Here is a 15,758-nt window from a genome sequence, read left to right on the forward strand (position 1 = left end):
AACACAACCGAGAACAGAAACTGGAATCGTTCTGAAGCAGGCAGGGTACATTAATAGTAATAGCTAGCAATCTGACAGGACTGACAATAACGGAACAAAATCTTACTGTAGCAGGCCTTCTGCTGGGCCTCCTTTCAGTACATCCGAAATGACAATGGAGGTCTCGCCACTCTGAAAATGAGGGTTATCCCGACCTCCTGATATGGCTATCCCAAAGCCAAACCCTGGTGCCTGCACATAGAGAAGATAGATGATTGAGCTGTCTGTGTGGACAAAATCAAATAAAGTGGCATTGTTAAGACACTTAGTGAAGTAGTAACAACAACAAAGTAAAAATGAAGATTGTTTTTTTTTTTTTTTTTTTTTCTGAATATTTCAGTTCTAAAGCCGAGCATGTGGGCGAGAATCACAAAAGAAAAGCTCCATAATAACGCCCGTTTTGTCTTTTCTCCCAGAATGTCTGAAACACTGAGTTAAAAGATGTGTTCCAGGGGAGATAGGAAGGAAGAAAAATGGAGAAATGGTGTTTGGAAGAAAAGATGCAAAGCTGGACAGGGAGATATTCAGACCAGGTTTCAATATGAGGGAGGCTAAGTCACCTACCCTGTGTAGTGTTACTGTGTGCTGTTCCCAAATGACAGTCTCCTCCATTGCTGCGCTCTGTAAGACAGAGTGTGATTAACACACTAAACATTTCAGATTCAAAAAGGCAAAATGAAAGAACAAGAAATGTTCTTGGACCGATCACCCTATGACCGAAGTGTGACACACAAAAAAAAATAAAAATAAAAATAAAAAAATCAATGTGTCCTGTCAAAGCTGAGTAAAACACAAAAGCTTCTTGTTCCAAATGATTTTACATTTGTACCATTTGATTTATTTTTGAGTCTACAGAAAGGTCAATCATCTTTTTTTTTTTTTTTAAATGAACAACTTAAGTGTGCAATCTAAACTGGCTTTACAATGCCTAACCCTGTGCTTCTAACCATTTAATGGTTTTACAGAATAGCTTCTTCATAAACAATTGCTTCCTGAGGGATTTTGTTTTTCTTATTTGCATCATTCCTACATTTCAAATACAGGGTTATTCTACTGAGATCAAAAACACACACTGAAAACATTAAAGTAATGAACAGTGAACAATTCAGAACCAAACACAGTCTGAGAAATAAAAGTATTTGATGACCATCTCCTTTAAGAGGTCAAGAGTTCCCATTAAAAGAGGAAAGAAGTCCCAGTGTTTTCGGGCTCTTCTCAGGACATAAACCGTCACAGACACTATACATATCAAGGGCTGCACCCAACAGGTTTTTGAGTTTGTTTCAAGTTTTACACTGCTGCTTATTCATAGTGGCACAGACAACACTGTGCTGTGCTTGGCTGTATTCTGCACTCACACACTGCCACACACACTAGACACTATAAACACACTGGTGTCAGACTGGAGACAATCTTTATAGAGGGTCCACAGTATCACGTCCCATGTTTACAGTGAACTGAATACAATAGGAACAATGACCACTATTGGATCTCACTGACAGCAAGTCTTTGAAATTAAAATACTCTCAATCACATTAACAACCACAGAAGATAAAACAAAGGTTGACTCCTTCAGCTGTTAGGTCAGCACTACCAGCTGTGCACAGCTCACATCTTATTTCCTCGTACTTCTTATGTCATTTCTATATCATTCCCTCATCACATTCTCATGACACATTACACATCGATGGCTGTTTATGGAACAGTATCAGGTCCACCCTAATGTAAAAACCCTATTTATCATGTAAATTGATCCCTATTCTCACCAACAGTCTCAACTACTGAGGCCTGCAATTTGAATAGGTGAAGCTATTACACATTTCCCTCCCCCTTTGCTGGTAATTTCTTTGACACATCCAACACTCAGGCCACCTGGGCAGAAAACTCCTCAAGAAGACTGATCATATGTTGATGAGCGAAGGGAGATGAACATTAAAATCAGTTTCTGCACCCTCATCTGAAATCACTGCCAGTGTTGGCAGCTTAAACACAAAACATCTACAAACTGTCAGTCCAGCTACATGTTAACAATTTACCACATCAGCATGACAATCTGCTAATGGTATAGCTATCAAGTTCCCAAAAGTGATAATGATTGCTACATTTTGAAAGTGCCTGAGGCAAAATGAAAAAAAAAGAAGCTTTGAATAAACATGTTTTCACTTTAACAGAATAATTATCCTAATTTGATTTTGTCTGTTAGAAAGTCCAGACTGAGGTAGTAACTTAGCCTGCCAGCCCATTTATTGTTATACCATGCATGCCTCCTTCACCACTTAGTTGTTACGTCTGTCACGACCTGTTAGCAAAGTACCAAATATCAGCCAGAGGAATACAGTAGCTTTAAAAAAAAAAAAAAAAAAAAAAAAAAAAAACCCCACAAGTGGCCCCAGACATTTTCAGCTTGGCAGCAGCGATCACAAACTCCTCAAGCAGCACATGGTGGGACTCACACAAAGAGAATGAACAAATGTCTGAACAGGGGAACTCCTGGCATTTCACACTCAATATACTACACTTGAGGAAGTTTACAAAAAAAAGAAAAAAAGACGTGAATATTAACAAAACTGCTGTAAACGCATGAATTCTCACTGAAAAGTTCTCTTTTAGGAAGATTTATGCCTGCATCTTATTTATCCGCATATTTCATCTAAATTTATAAGGGTTTGCCACTAAACTGAAAAGCAATAGGAGATACTTGTTTCCAGTTGACATTCCTACTTTCAGAAATTCTTCCTGGACTTTAATGTGGCATAAAATATATATCATGTATAATGTACAATGTTTAAATCCTGTGTTGCAGTAGGATTGTGAGAAATGTGATTTTTGTTGTCTGGAAAATATGATTAGAGAATGCTCACTATGCTGGATCCAATACAAATAAATCACCATAAAATTAATGGGATGTTAAATCCCAAATGTAGCACAACAGGAAGAATCTAAAATGAGTAAAAACCAAACAGAATTTAGACAGAAGAAAACAACAGATTTAGCAGGGTCCTGTGTACGTCTCATATACAAGGACCTTTCACTTTGAAGGGATGTAATTTTGCTTTCTCCTCCTGCAGTGCTTGTTGCTCTGGTAACAGAGGGGGAACAGTGTGGCGTTGTTCAAGTGGCCTGACATTTTCAGGCCGTGTCTGAACTGTGGGAGGTTTAAAAAAGACACGGGTGAATTAATTTAGAAACAAAAGCCTTTTTACATTTTAGATGAGCACTGTTTATTTATTGCTGCACACACATCTGAGCACAGTCTACACTAATGGCATTAAGTTAGTCTAAATCAAATGTTACTTTTTTCTTCAGAAGGCCTCAAAAGCGCTGTTCTATGCAGAAATTCACAAAGAACAATAAAAGCAGAGAGAGAGACACTAAAGACAGAAAGAGAACAGTTTCTCATAGCTCAAGTCAAGCCATGAATTCTCACTCTGCACAGCTCCCATGGACATTATTGTAAAGTTGCATCAGCATCCAGAGACTGATGAGTTTTTGTGGTGCTGCTGTTTACGCCCTTTATGGCCACAAACAACTGGTGCCAACAGAAGCTTCATGCCACAAGCCAGAGCCAGGGCTGGCAGCCCATCCACAGCGGAGACACACCATGTCGGCTGGGTCATGCTTGGGGGATTACAACCAGGCAACTTGGGAGCCAATACTACACCACAGATGGACTACAACACAGATGGATAACACAGCTGAGAGTGGAGAAAGGACAGTAAAGCTGTGGACTATGTTGAGTCAATACATAAATGGTAAAGGACACAAATATTCAATAAGGCCACTGCAGTTTTTCCTTTGCAGAACAAACAATCAAGCCATGTCAGTAATTTCACCGTGCAAATCAATGATTATTTTCATTAGAGTAGAAACTATGTTGATAATCAATTAACCATTTTATATTTATTTTCTTAAAAATAAATATTTTCTGGTTTCAGTCTAATGATTTTTAACTGAAAATCTTTGGGTTTTAGGTTGTTGGTCGATATTTCAAGAAAGACAACTCTGGGATCTGAAAGCTTTTGTTGCTATTTATTTACATAATACAGACCAAAAAATGAATTGAGAAAAAAATTGGTAGATTAATTATAATAAAAAGAATACTTTCTTGCAATCCCATATTTATAAATCTGCTGATTATTTTGTTGAGGCAAAATTAATTAATTAGAAAATAACACTGCATTAACCAAGAGCCCAAATTAAAATATTTAAATGAGTCGCCCAACAAAGAGTTAAAAACAATTTGCTGTCACAGCATTTGAAACTAGCAAATAGCATTTTCTTCAAAAATAACATAAAAGATTAACCTGTCGTTTGACAAAAGTAAAAAGGAATATTAGCACATTTTGACTGCCGTATTCTCCAGTCGCACATTTCTTTCCTCCTCTGGCTATACTGCAGACTTCAAGCTGCAGGTAATAAAAGTATGCAGCTGAAACAAAGTTTGGAACGAGTGTTTGTGTTCTTGGAACCCAAAAGAGGCTTATGATTGGGGTTGCAATGCAAGCCACGTCATATTTTTGCCTTGTTCTCTATAATGCAGCTACCACAGAAACAGAACATAGTCCCCCTCACTCCTAAAATGTGAATCTTCTACAGGGGCAGCCATCTCATTTGCTTTATTACAAGTAGTGGTATAATTACCCAAACACTGAGTAAAAAAAAAAAAAAACCTGACCCTAAAAATGTCCTCCAGGAGACAAAAATCATTAATATGCAATGAATCATGACAATGCTAACCTAACAAGACCCATCAACAGTGTAGCTAAGATGGCGTTTCATTTTGTATTCACTTTAGGGTATCATTAAAAATAAAGTATAAAAGCTCCACAATCCTCCATTTAGCAGAAAAACTGAAAAATGATTTTTCCTCCTAACAGGAAACTGAAACAATATGGTGGGGTGTTCAATTCTGAGTGGAGGAATAGATTTTGTGCTGTAGTACGGTTTAGGGGTGAGGCAGAACTGTAGTCAATTTTGACCGCTGTGGGACCAGAGTAGCTAAAAATAGCTCTCATTAATTCTGCCGTTGTGATGCTGCAACAGAGTGACTTAAAGGAAACTTGCAGCATGAACGCCGGAGAACATTTAATAACCTCTTGTTATTTTAAATGCCGTGGTTCAATTAAAACAAATAATGCAATACAGCAAAGAAAATACATTTATTTCGCTCCCCTGCCTTTTTGTTGGATTTGTCTGTATTGTTTGAGGAAAACAAAGGAGGGGTAAATCATTTTCACAAATACTTTACAGTGCCAGGCAGAGAAAAGCTGGCTATTCAAATAAGCATTAAAATAGAGCATGCTTAATATCGATGCCAGAATACTCAGTGTATACACAGAATAGAACTAAATGGCACATTAAGTGCTAAATTTAGCTGATGATTTTGCAGATTAGCTGAACTAAAACAGATTTTAGAGAATTTCTTTTGAGTAATTTATAGTGACAATGGTATAATGCGTTTCTACAATAAGAACCTGCAGGTGGTGTCTTTTTACTAAATCAAATCTAGTATCAGTTTTACACAAGACACCTTCTTTTCCTGGAGTTTTGTTCCAGGTCATTTCTCCAAATGACTATACAGAGTCCAGCAACAAACAGCAACAAAATTCAATAGGTTGGGGTGTCCTACATAAAGACATTAAATCAAACCAGGAATGACACTGACACAAAGACTAATACACTGCACAGCAATGAACTATCTGAACACTGTGCAAGTTGCACTGCAGCCAACGACGGAGAGCAAATACAGAATCATACTCCACTGTGGCTGCTGGCAGCGAAGCAGCAAACAAGTAGAATAAAATGATTGATCACTTCAGAAATTGAAAACGATGTACTGGGGACTGCTGACAACTGCTAAAACTCCCCTACCTTGGAGAATATATTCAATTGCTAATGAGGACCCATAACTTAAGCACCAGTCAGGCCGTTGGACCCCAGAGAGATATGTGACACTCTGCACATACAACTTGGTTAGATACCGTGCTGCAGAGCTCCAATGGGAGGGGAGAGAGTAGCAGAGATGCAGCAATACGAGATTGATGAAAAGTTCAAAGGATGATACCTATTAAGTTTGACATAAAACTTAATAGACAACCATTACAGCCATGAAAGGCAGACAATTGAGTTATATTAAAGTTATGGTAAAAAGAAAAAGACGACTTAATCTCTAAGACAGAGTATTAAGATATAACTGGATGAATACAAGATCAGGTGTACTTACAACAGTTCATCCTGGCCACTGCAGAGGACACAGACAAAAGCGTCTCCAATCTCCAGCTACTCCTCAGTAAATTCAGCAGGAGATTCCAGTGAATGCACATCAGCAGCCCCAGTGCATGACCGCACCAATCAGTGCTAGGAGGGACTTGCCCCCACCTTTCCTTCTTTTCTCTTTTCTTAGCTGAGAAACAACTAAAATTACGACCACAGGTGAGAGGTTATGAAACACGCCCCGCAGCTACACCCTAATGCTTCCTCCACCACAAACAGGTCTATGTCCTGTCCCAACATCTTTCTTCAAAATTCATTCTTTCATCCAACTCTCCGTTAGCACTCATGGGATCAAAGTGAATCCCCTCTGGTTTGGCAGCAATCTGTGTGGGATCTGCAGTTCCGCTACAGCATGGGACTCCTCTGTACTAGCGAACATCCAACCGCAGTGTAAACTGCTGTATTGGACTTAACCCTTCAGCTGCCGCGTTGAACCAGAGCAGACGTCACCAATTCTCCCTGCATGTGGGCCATTATAACGCTCACTACTCACCAGGTGTGCTGCATTACATCCATAAATTATGCTCATCATTGCCAGTGACATCTGACAGAAGATCAGCTGTTGGTTTAATGGTGAATTATATTTTTATATTGCAACTCTAGACAGCATAAACAAAATTACCTTTACATCTCACCTCTAAAAAAATTGCTAAAATGAACAGGTTCCTAATAATGTAGATAAAAATAAAACCAAATTTATCTGAAGGAAAGGGAGCCAAAATGAAATGTGAGAGGTGGAGACAGGCTGAGTGAAAAGCAAAGCGGCATGTGACTTGTGTAACACACTACATAAAACAAGAAAAGTCACTCTGTCATCTGATCCAAAATACAGTAACAGGACATGATTAATTTAACTAGGATATCTTAATTCAAAAGTCACCAGCCCATTATTTGATTTAAGTAGCTTTTATAAAGTTAAATAACCAGCTAATTAGTTACAATAGTTAACAGATTGCTAAGAAGTAAACAGTTCTGCAGAAATTAAGAACATTAACTCTACTCTACCGCTAAATTGACCCTTCAGCAAAGTAAAATAATTCATTTTTATGACATATTTTACATCAAGTAACAAAAACCAACATTGCATTATTTAGAAAACAACATACTACAGTGCAATTTCCAACAAAAATACAAACAAGACTAACAACTTCGAGGTTTTGTTTTCAGTGAAGCAGCATGTACAGGACACTATAAGACAACTTGTCATGGATGTTGATATTTTTTGTAGCTGTTCCATTTTCCCCAGCACTGTTTAAGTTTGTGTGTTTTCTATGAAGGAGTGTACCCATGAATAGGCAAATGTGAATTCATCCTAAAGGCAACTTACACAAAATCTCCTACATGTTCCCATTTTTCTTTTAGCTTAACACTAAAATATAAACCCCATCATCCCTTAATAATCCCTTACTGCCTGTGACATACTGCTTGTTCCTTGTTAAACTTCTGATATGCTTGACACAGTTATTACAGATAAAGCTTTATGTAAAGGCATCATTTGCATACCCAGCCTTTGGCCTGATCTCTTTGAGCATTTAACCAGCAGTGATCACTGAGATGGAAGCACTGTGTATTCAGACTGACATTGTCTTAGAACAAAGTTTTTTGCATTATGCCGAAAAATACAATGAATACACAGAAGTGCACTGACAGAAAGTGAGATAAAATTAGAGAAGGAAAAACTCTTTCAAATGAAAAACAAAACAGCTAAGCTCGCCAACCTGTGATACTGTGAGAAGCACTCAAGGTTGAACAGCATTCAAACAAAAGTACATATCTTTACAAATAGTTAGCCCTGATTCATCACCACTCTGGTATACAGACTGAACACCAAACCAAGGCCATATGGATCAAGACATCCCACTTATCAGTCCGGACAGTGATTAAGTTGGACAAGTCTGACAGACCCCCAGTCACCACTGGCAAGAAGTACGAGTTAAATTTATATCCCTCAGAGCACAGCCTGAGAGTGGTGACAAATTCCACACATAGTTTACTCTCTCTGCTACCGTCTACCTACCACACTCCAAATTTATTATTTCCACATTAATCAAAAGACGCATGTTGAGAACCCAGGCTGCTAATCACTACATCAGCCGTTCTACCATTTGCTGTGCTTTCTGTTATAATGCTGAACTCATTACTATGAAATGCAGTGGGAGGATTACAGTCCTTAGTTCAAGCTTTTCTTTAAGAATTCTGCACAGGAATCACATAACTGGCTGCACTCATTGAATGTAATTGTATGTAAAGGTGAAATGTTTGGGAGAACCACTGCGAGAAGTGATACCGTAAAAACCTGCACTTTCTCCAAACCACTCCTACCTCCAAACCTTGAAAAGGAAAAAGCTTTTATAAACCATGCAGTAGTTCTGCTAGTGTTCTGTTACATGTCAACTTCAGCTCAGTTTGAGTTCCTGCATTAAACCAGAAATCAGAGGCAGATTGTCACTTTTAACCAACAATGACTGGGTTTGAGCTTTCAAAATAGAGCCGCCAGCAGGCAAACCATATTAAAGCTGAGTGTCAACACTGGAATTAACAAGTGTTAGATTTGATTTATCTTAAAACAGAGTGACAATTAGCTGTTATTACATTATCTGTTGCCATAATATTCCTGCTGACATCAGTTCTGCACTTCCTGTCTAGATCTAGTACACATTGCTCATATAAGAAAATTCACATTTTGTCAACAGCAAACATTTTATCACAATTTCTCTGCATTAATTGTTTGCTACACCTTTTGTCAAAACACAGAGCACAAGTAAATAAGTCACGTTGGTAAGATTTTGATTTAAATGTTAAATTTCTATAAATCACAAATGTGTAGTTAGAAAACATAAAATATAAAGTCTCAAAAACATCTGGTTCTGTGCGGGTTCAATCTATTTCCAGACTCCACAGCTGGAGTCAGTGATTACAACAAGAACCTGAGTGTACAGACACACATGGGCCGGGAAATCACCTCCTGAACTCAATCAGCCCTGTGCAAGTTATCAGCGCTCCACACCGAGCACACAAGAGGCCAGGAATGTGCTGATAAGCTGAGCCGCTGACCTGTACCACTCCCCCTCTCTGTCACAGTGATTGAAATGAGGACAACAGAGCGCATGAAAAACTGTAATGATAAGGGACATTTCTGCACTAAAAGAAAATGGAGGTTCATGCTGAAATGTTATTGATAGAGACTGTGCAAGCCTCTTCATCCTGATAATTGCACAGCCCTTTCAAATAGGGATTTACGATGGACTTGATTTACACAAGCAAGCATCTGTATAACTGAAGCCCTAACCATATGTGCCATTTGTTAACACAGAGACTGTCCATACTATCAAAACAAGGACTGTCTGAAGAGGTGATAGGAAGTCTTAAGCAGGTAAAACCATGTGAAAGCATGGATCTCATATCGCACCAGTGACATTTTAATTTATCTTTAGCTAGCAGAGCCACACTAAACTTGCAGAATAACATTTGAGGGAACTTTTAAGAGGGAGAAGGGATTAAACTGGGCTGCAGTGCAGAAGAGAAAACCCTCGCAAAAAGCAGATTATATCTATGAGCTCATGAAGGATGAAATTAAGCAAGGGGTGTGAAAAAATGTCTAAGTCTCCAATCTTAGTGATACTAATTTTACAAAATAATTGATGGTGTAAGTAAAAATAATTAAAGATAGTACAAGGCAGCTTGTTAGATATTTTTCCCTTTTATTCTAATGACAGGTTTATGACTAAAGCACGTGGTATGTTCGCAGTCCACCATTCTGCAGCACCCTCTCCCTACACAGATAGAGCATTTATCCCTTCAAAGAACTACCAGAGGCCAACTACTTTGATCTCTTTCCTATTGAGAAAATAAGCCATTCTCTCGGACAGTAACTTGCATGCTAAGTTAAGATTCAAAGAGAAAAAAAAAAAAGTTATTATATTATTACATACGGTTTCTCAATATATAAGATAACAAAAATGTAGTCAAACTTCATAGAAACATTTGTTCTTCCAAAACCAGAAGGACTCCAATGACAGCTTAGGACAACATGATTTACAGGTCAACACGTATGGCTGCACCCGAGCAGCTAAATATTCTTCTCCGGTGCTTTGCCTGCCACAAATAAGTGACATAACATCCTCTGCACAAACCTGTGATTATTCAGAAAAGTCAGTTTAACCATTCATCTATTGGCGACTACACATATCATTTGTATTGTGCCTCCTCCGCTTTATTAGTTGCCCTATCATTCAACATTACCCTCATTAGGTGAGTAATGACACATTTAAATCATAGATTGAAGCTCAGGGGATACTGAGATCTGCATTAACAAATCCTCATATTGAAAGGTTTCAATTGATATTGTAAAGATGCAATAATGCTGCATGCTTTAACTTGTATTCTGGAAGTTGCCTTTTAATTCAAAGCCTGTCATCTATCATAAAAACAAAATCAACAACAAATAAAAAAAGAATGAGCTGTATAGTAGGAGGTACCAACTACCTGACACCTTTCCCCCAAAACATAAATACAATCTGAATATAGAGCTAGGCAATACCACTAAATCATTAAAAATATAGTTAACACCTATAATTTGAGCCATTATTAGTGATGCTTTTGCACAACATGCAATCTAAACCAAGGTTGAGAGAGATGCAGGCCAAAGAAGCTCTAAGTGTTTTATTTCCCACAGCAGTCACACAAGTTCAGTTAACTGTGTTGCTTATCTCTTTGCAGAGCTTTTAAATAGATCAGGTAAACTCAAGCAGAACATAAACTAAAACCCTCCATAAGGTTTATGTTTAAACTCAGTACTATATTTTTATGCTGTAGTTTTACACAGTAGGTAAACGAGAGTGGGCAGAGTACCGTGCCCCAACAACATAACGTCATCCATGCATACACCAGCTGCAGCTATGACTGATTTAGACAAACTGAACTGGAAAAACAAACGCTGTCCAGTGTTACCAATATTCAACAGGTGCTGACTGATGCTTTTAGTGTATGTTAGCACCAGCCCATTAGCTGTTATGGAAATGAAAATACCGGAATAGCTTGGATGAGCTAAGCCAGACCTCGACAGTAGCTCACAGCAAAGCTCCTCCACACAGCTAACATGACAGTGCATTATCATGACAGCTGCTTTAACTGCACCGGCACAAGGACAGGCAAGCGGGTATTTCAGTAGCACCAAAGTAAATCCAGCTAACAGGCTAATATTAGCCAACTGCTACCTAGCTTCAGCAAAGACCCACTTTGGGTTTTACCAGCGAATCAGCAAAACATGATGACGACCTTCCCTTTAATTTAGAAAACCCGATGTCTAGCAGCACTCCCGCACTGCCTCCCGCAGCCTGACACTTAATAAATCTTGTGCCCCCTTTATACCCTTCTGGTCAAATCAAGCCCTAGCTGGCCGACATTTTGTTCCAGCAGGCTAGCTCATCCCAGCTCACGTTACCTGGACGGTCCGCAGACCTGACATAACAACAGATGACAACTCGACCGCAGGGCATTTTGTGACTTCACGTTACCGCTTACGCAACCTCCACATAAATATACACCAATTTCAAAAACACGATAACCCTAGCATGTTGGGAAACTAGCTAGCTGAACTAATTAGCATAGCGCGTAGATGCAGTTTGCTAGCTAAAGTTACCTCCGCTTGCACCGTTACCGCCTGTTCCCGCAGGGGGACACGCATCCAGCCAGCTCCTGCGGCTACAGCGAAAACACTCCCCTCAATAACATACTCACGGATAAGCTCAAGAAACCCATTCACCTTCACAAACGCAACGGTCCTCGCGGAGTACTTGTGAAAATCTTACAGTACAGGAATAGAAAGGTCTCCCTGGTGTGGGTCCAGAGCAGCAGCAGCCGCCGCACTGCAATGGCAGGCAGGAGATGAAGCCTTCCTCCCCCCCCTCCCCCCTCCCCCCGCTCTCACACTTCGGCCGCCTTCACCGCCGCGGTGACAGTGACAGGTTCGCCTGGAAGAAACCATTCCCGTTTGTCCGTGGGGGGGGGGGGGAGAAAAGCAAGGATGCAGAAACTGTCCACAGCAGCAGCCGCATCAGCAGCAGCAGCATCAAGCGCCATTCTAGTGTGAGGAAGAGGTGGTCGAAGAGGATGAAAAGACACCGATGAAGATTTATGGGCTCCTGATAAACATACCGGTGCGCACTCTACAGGGAATGAATGCGACTGTTGTCAAGTTGTCATGATTTATAATTGATTGATTATTAATAAATCATCCCGAAAAAAAACCCCCAAAAAACGGATTTCTGATTTTGCACAGACATGCCATTTTAAGATTTGTCGGTATAGAATGTATTTATTGTTTTATTTATAGGGTAGGCATTTATTCGTTTTGAGAAATTGCATATGTATTTTTAATATATCGACTGATGACAGAAATCATAAATTAACCTACAAGTAAGAAATATTTATTTGGCTACTAAAAATAGGTCTTTTACTTGACTATTTTAAAAACACCTACATAGGCAACTGCTTTTTTTTATAGGTTGATTGTGTGTGAAAAAACTGCAAAAAGGCAGTGTGACACCAGCACAAAATAGTGAATATCACCGTTGTACATGGACTAATCTAAAAATAACTTCCTTTTCTGACTATGGTTTCCTTATGGGTAGTAGTGCAGTAGTACAGTAAACTTATACAAGTAGATGAAGCTTTGTGTTCATACAGAGATTTATCTTTGACACATGTGATGCAAAGAGTCAAGGGATGTAATAAACCAGTATGAGGATGAGACGCTTGAGAGGTATTGCCCTAATGCACTTAAAGAGATGAGTGTTTAAAGTGTTAGCTTTATTTGATGATATAAATAGACAATGCATCTCATATATGTGTTCCTAGGAATACCTGCTTGTTAGTGTTGAAACCAAGGTATTTCCAGTAAACCTTTAAGTTGCAGCAGTTGTTTTGGTAACACGTGTTCAACTTCAGGTACAGATGCATGTTATCTATAGCCAGTGTAAAACTGCAAGATCTTTGTCATGTTAAGTAAGATTTTATTTTAAATTGACTGATCAAAATTTCAATAAATTTGTGGTTTGATTAATTAGGTGTCTATTCAAACAAAGGGCTGGATGAAGACACAGTGGTTTATTCCTAATGTTTTGCGGTGTGTGTCTATGCATATGTGCAAATTTGAAAAACGAATTTATTTTAGAATGATAGCTTGCTGCAAAATATGTTTTTCAGGATGAAAACGGGAAGTCCTTAACATGGAGGATATTTTACATCAATGTTTTAAATGAAAAAGAAATCTGTTTGAATATGACTTTTAACTACAGGAAACATAAAGTTGTTATAGGGAAAGCTGAGGTAGGCTACTTAAGTAATAATGACATGCTGCATAAAGGCATTTAAAATGCAGAGGATAGAACTAAAATCCACCCTACAGTCACGATGCTCAATACTCCTTCCCTTGGGGCAAACAAATTTAATCAATATACAGTAGAATTCAAATTGTGCATTGCACCAAACCCCACTTCTAAGACTCTATTGCATGCAAATTTTTGTGCCGCCTTTTCCAGAAGTACCTAATTCTCTGTAGTACCTTCTGTTGTGTGTTTTTTCATCTTGAAATTGTGTGACCGTTCTTGTCACCTCTACCTCTGCCACTAATGAGCACAGGAGAAGACAGGAGGTGAATGTAATGCTGGGGGAGAACAGAGGTCCTGCAATGTTGCTGACGTAAGGAGACTTGCCGCATATTCCATTGGAGGACTGTAAAGGAGAGCGTGTGTGCTTGTGTGTGTGGCATCTTAAAGGGAAGAATGCAAGTTTGTCAAGGTCATAAGAATAAGATAAACAAGGGCAGTGACAGATATCCTGTGGAAAAACAAAACATGATGAACAACGGGGTATGTTACCAAAGCAATTCCACATAAAACAGCATATGTATCTGTGACTTACACCTCTACAGTTTTGTTGAGTAATAACAGGCAAACCTTTGGCAATATGTCAGTATACTGTATGTCAAAGAGCATGAATGATGGTCAGATGATGGCAGTTGTCATTATTAGTCATCATCATGCATTACACTATTGAAACTGGCTAATGTATTGAAACAAGCTATCATAACCCTCAGGAAAAGCATGGATATACAGTTTTATTATCATCTACAATTGTGACTGAATTGGCTTTGATGTGTGCTTATGCTTCTAAATGTAGCTCTGTTGAAGTCCTTGAAACACCCTCTGTTAATTCTATGACAGTGTTTGCATCATTGGCTCCAACAGCACAGAGGGAGTTTCACATGCCGAGCAACAGAATTATGCAGCCCCTCTTTCCCATCAGCCCATTTAGACACACAGACGGGATCCAAACCAGAGTATCACTGCAGGAACAATTCACACGAGTGGAAAAGCAAATTAGAAATTCACAGCAGGTCGGCTTTTAGAGTGCACTGCCCCTGACGGCGAGTGAGTCACCTCTCAAATGCATAGGTCAGGAAATCAGCCTACTAAGCAAAGGTTGACATGGCTGTCTATGAACTAATGACTGCAGCTATTGAATGACATGACAGACGTTAAACATAGCACTGCAGAGGAAAACTGATGCATTTGTCCAATAGCCGTGTGAGAACAAAGATATTATGTGACACCATGTTGGACAGACCTCCAAGATGATACTCAAACCTGCTTCTTATCTTGTTATCTTGTCTTTGGTTTAACAAATTGGAGTACATCATTGTAATCCCATAATGGAGTGGACTGCCTACTGTACAAAGGGTTATATTTCTGTGATTTCTGTGTCGTCCTTCGTCAGTGTCACTGACCTCCAGCATGGGAAAGCAGCATTTCAACTTGATAGCAACACATTCATTTGGGACAGATTTTGCACAAGATTTTATAATGCCACACAATTATGCAACACACTCAGAGCTAAAGGGAGAGTCGAGGGTCTGTGATCCAGCAAGCTTGATATATATTGTAAAGTCAGCAGTTAAAAAAACATGTTTCAAAAGGTGCTTTATAAAACAATGAACCCCGACCACAGTGAAGCAGAGTTGAGACTGCACAGCAGTAAAATGCAGCTGAAACATGCAGGAGACAGAGCTTGGCTGCAGCCCCTTGAACTCTGTCCAGCTTATTAACAGTCGATTTTATACATTGTGATTGTACCACCTGTCCCACAAATGAAGAAATACCTCTTCATTCATCTTGAGTATAACATTTATATTATTACAACATAGATATTAATTTCGATGATAATGATGCAGCTGGCTTTGCTCATTGGGCTTTTGTGTAGCGCAGCCTTTATGTAAGAGCCAAGTGACGCAACCGAACAGCAAATTTTGCAGATGATTAATTTAGCTCTTTCTGGTTTGCTTCCTTGTAGTTCAAACTGAATCAATTATATATTTTAATACCATATATATTATCATCTGGCTGCCAGATGCTGCATGCGTAACCATATTTTTATTGCACGGTCTG

The 15,758-nt window shown here is 39.0% G+C and overlaps 1 protein-coding gene across 12 annotated transcripts in view; it reads right to left on the reverse strand.

Moving 5' to 3' along the window:
* Positions 1 to 12,214, reverse strand: part of tjp1b (tight junction protein 1b) — a 29,662-nt gene extending 17,448 nt beyond the window's left edge. For 7 of the 12 annotated variants that reach the window (XM_026310491.1, XM_026310490.1, XM_026310479.1 and 4 more), the window contains exons 1-3: positions 11,954 to 12,189; positions 604 to 660; positions 107 to 231 (exon numbers count right to left, since the gene is read on the reverse strand). In XM_026310491.1, the coding sequence (XP_026166276.1) occupies positions 107 to 231; positions 604 to 660; positions 11,954 to 11,998 (227 nt within the window). In that variant the 5' untranslated portion in view covers positions 11,999 to 12,189. The other 5 variants (XM_026310483.1, XM_026310481.1, XM_026310480.1 and 2 more) reach the window with 5 other exon arrangements.
* Positions 12,215 to 15,758: the final 3,544 nt, after the last annotated feature.

This window comes from Mastacembelus armatus, chromosome 6 (assembly GCF_900324485.2).
Source record: "Mastacembelus armatus chromosome 6, fMasArm1.2, whole genome shotgun sequence".
Lineage (NCBI taxonomy): Eukaryota > Metazoa > Chordata > Actinopteri > Synbranchiformes > Mastacembelidae > Mastacembelus > Mastacembelus armatus.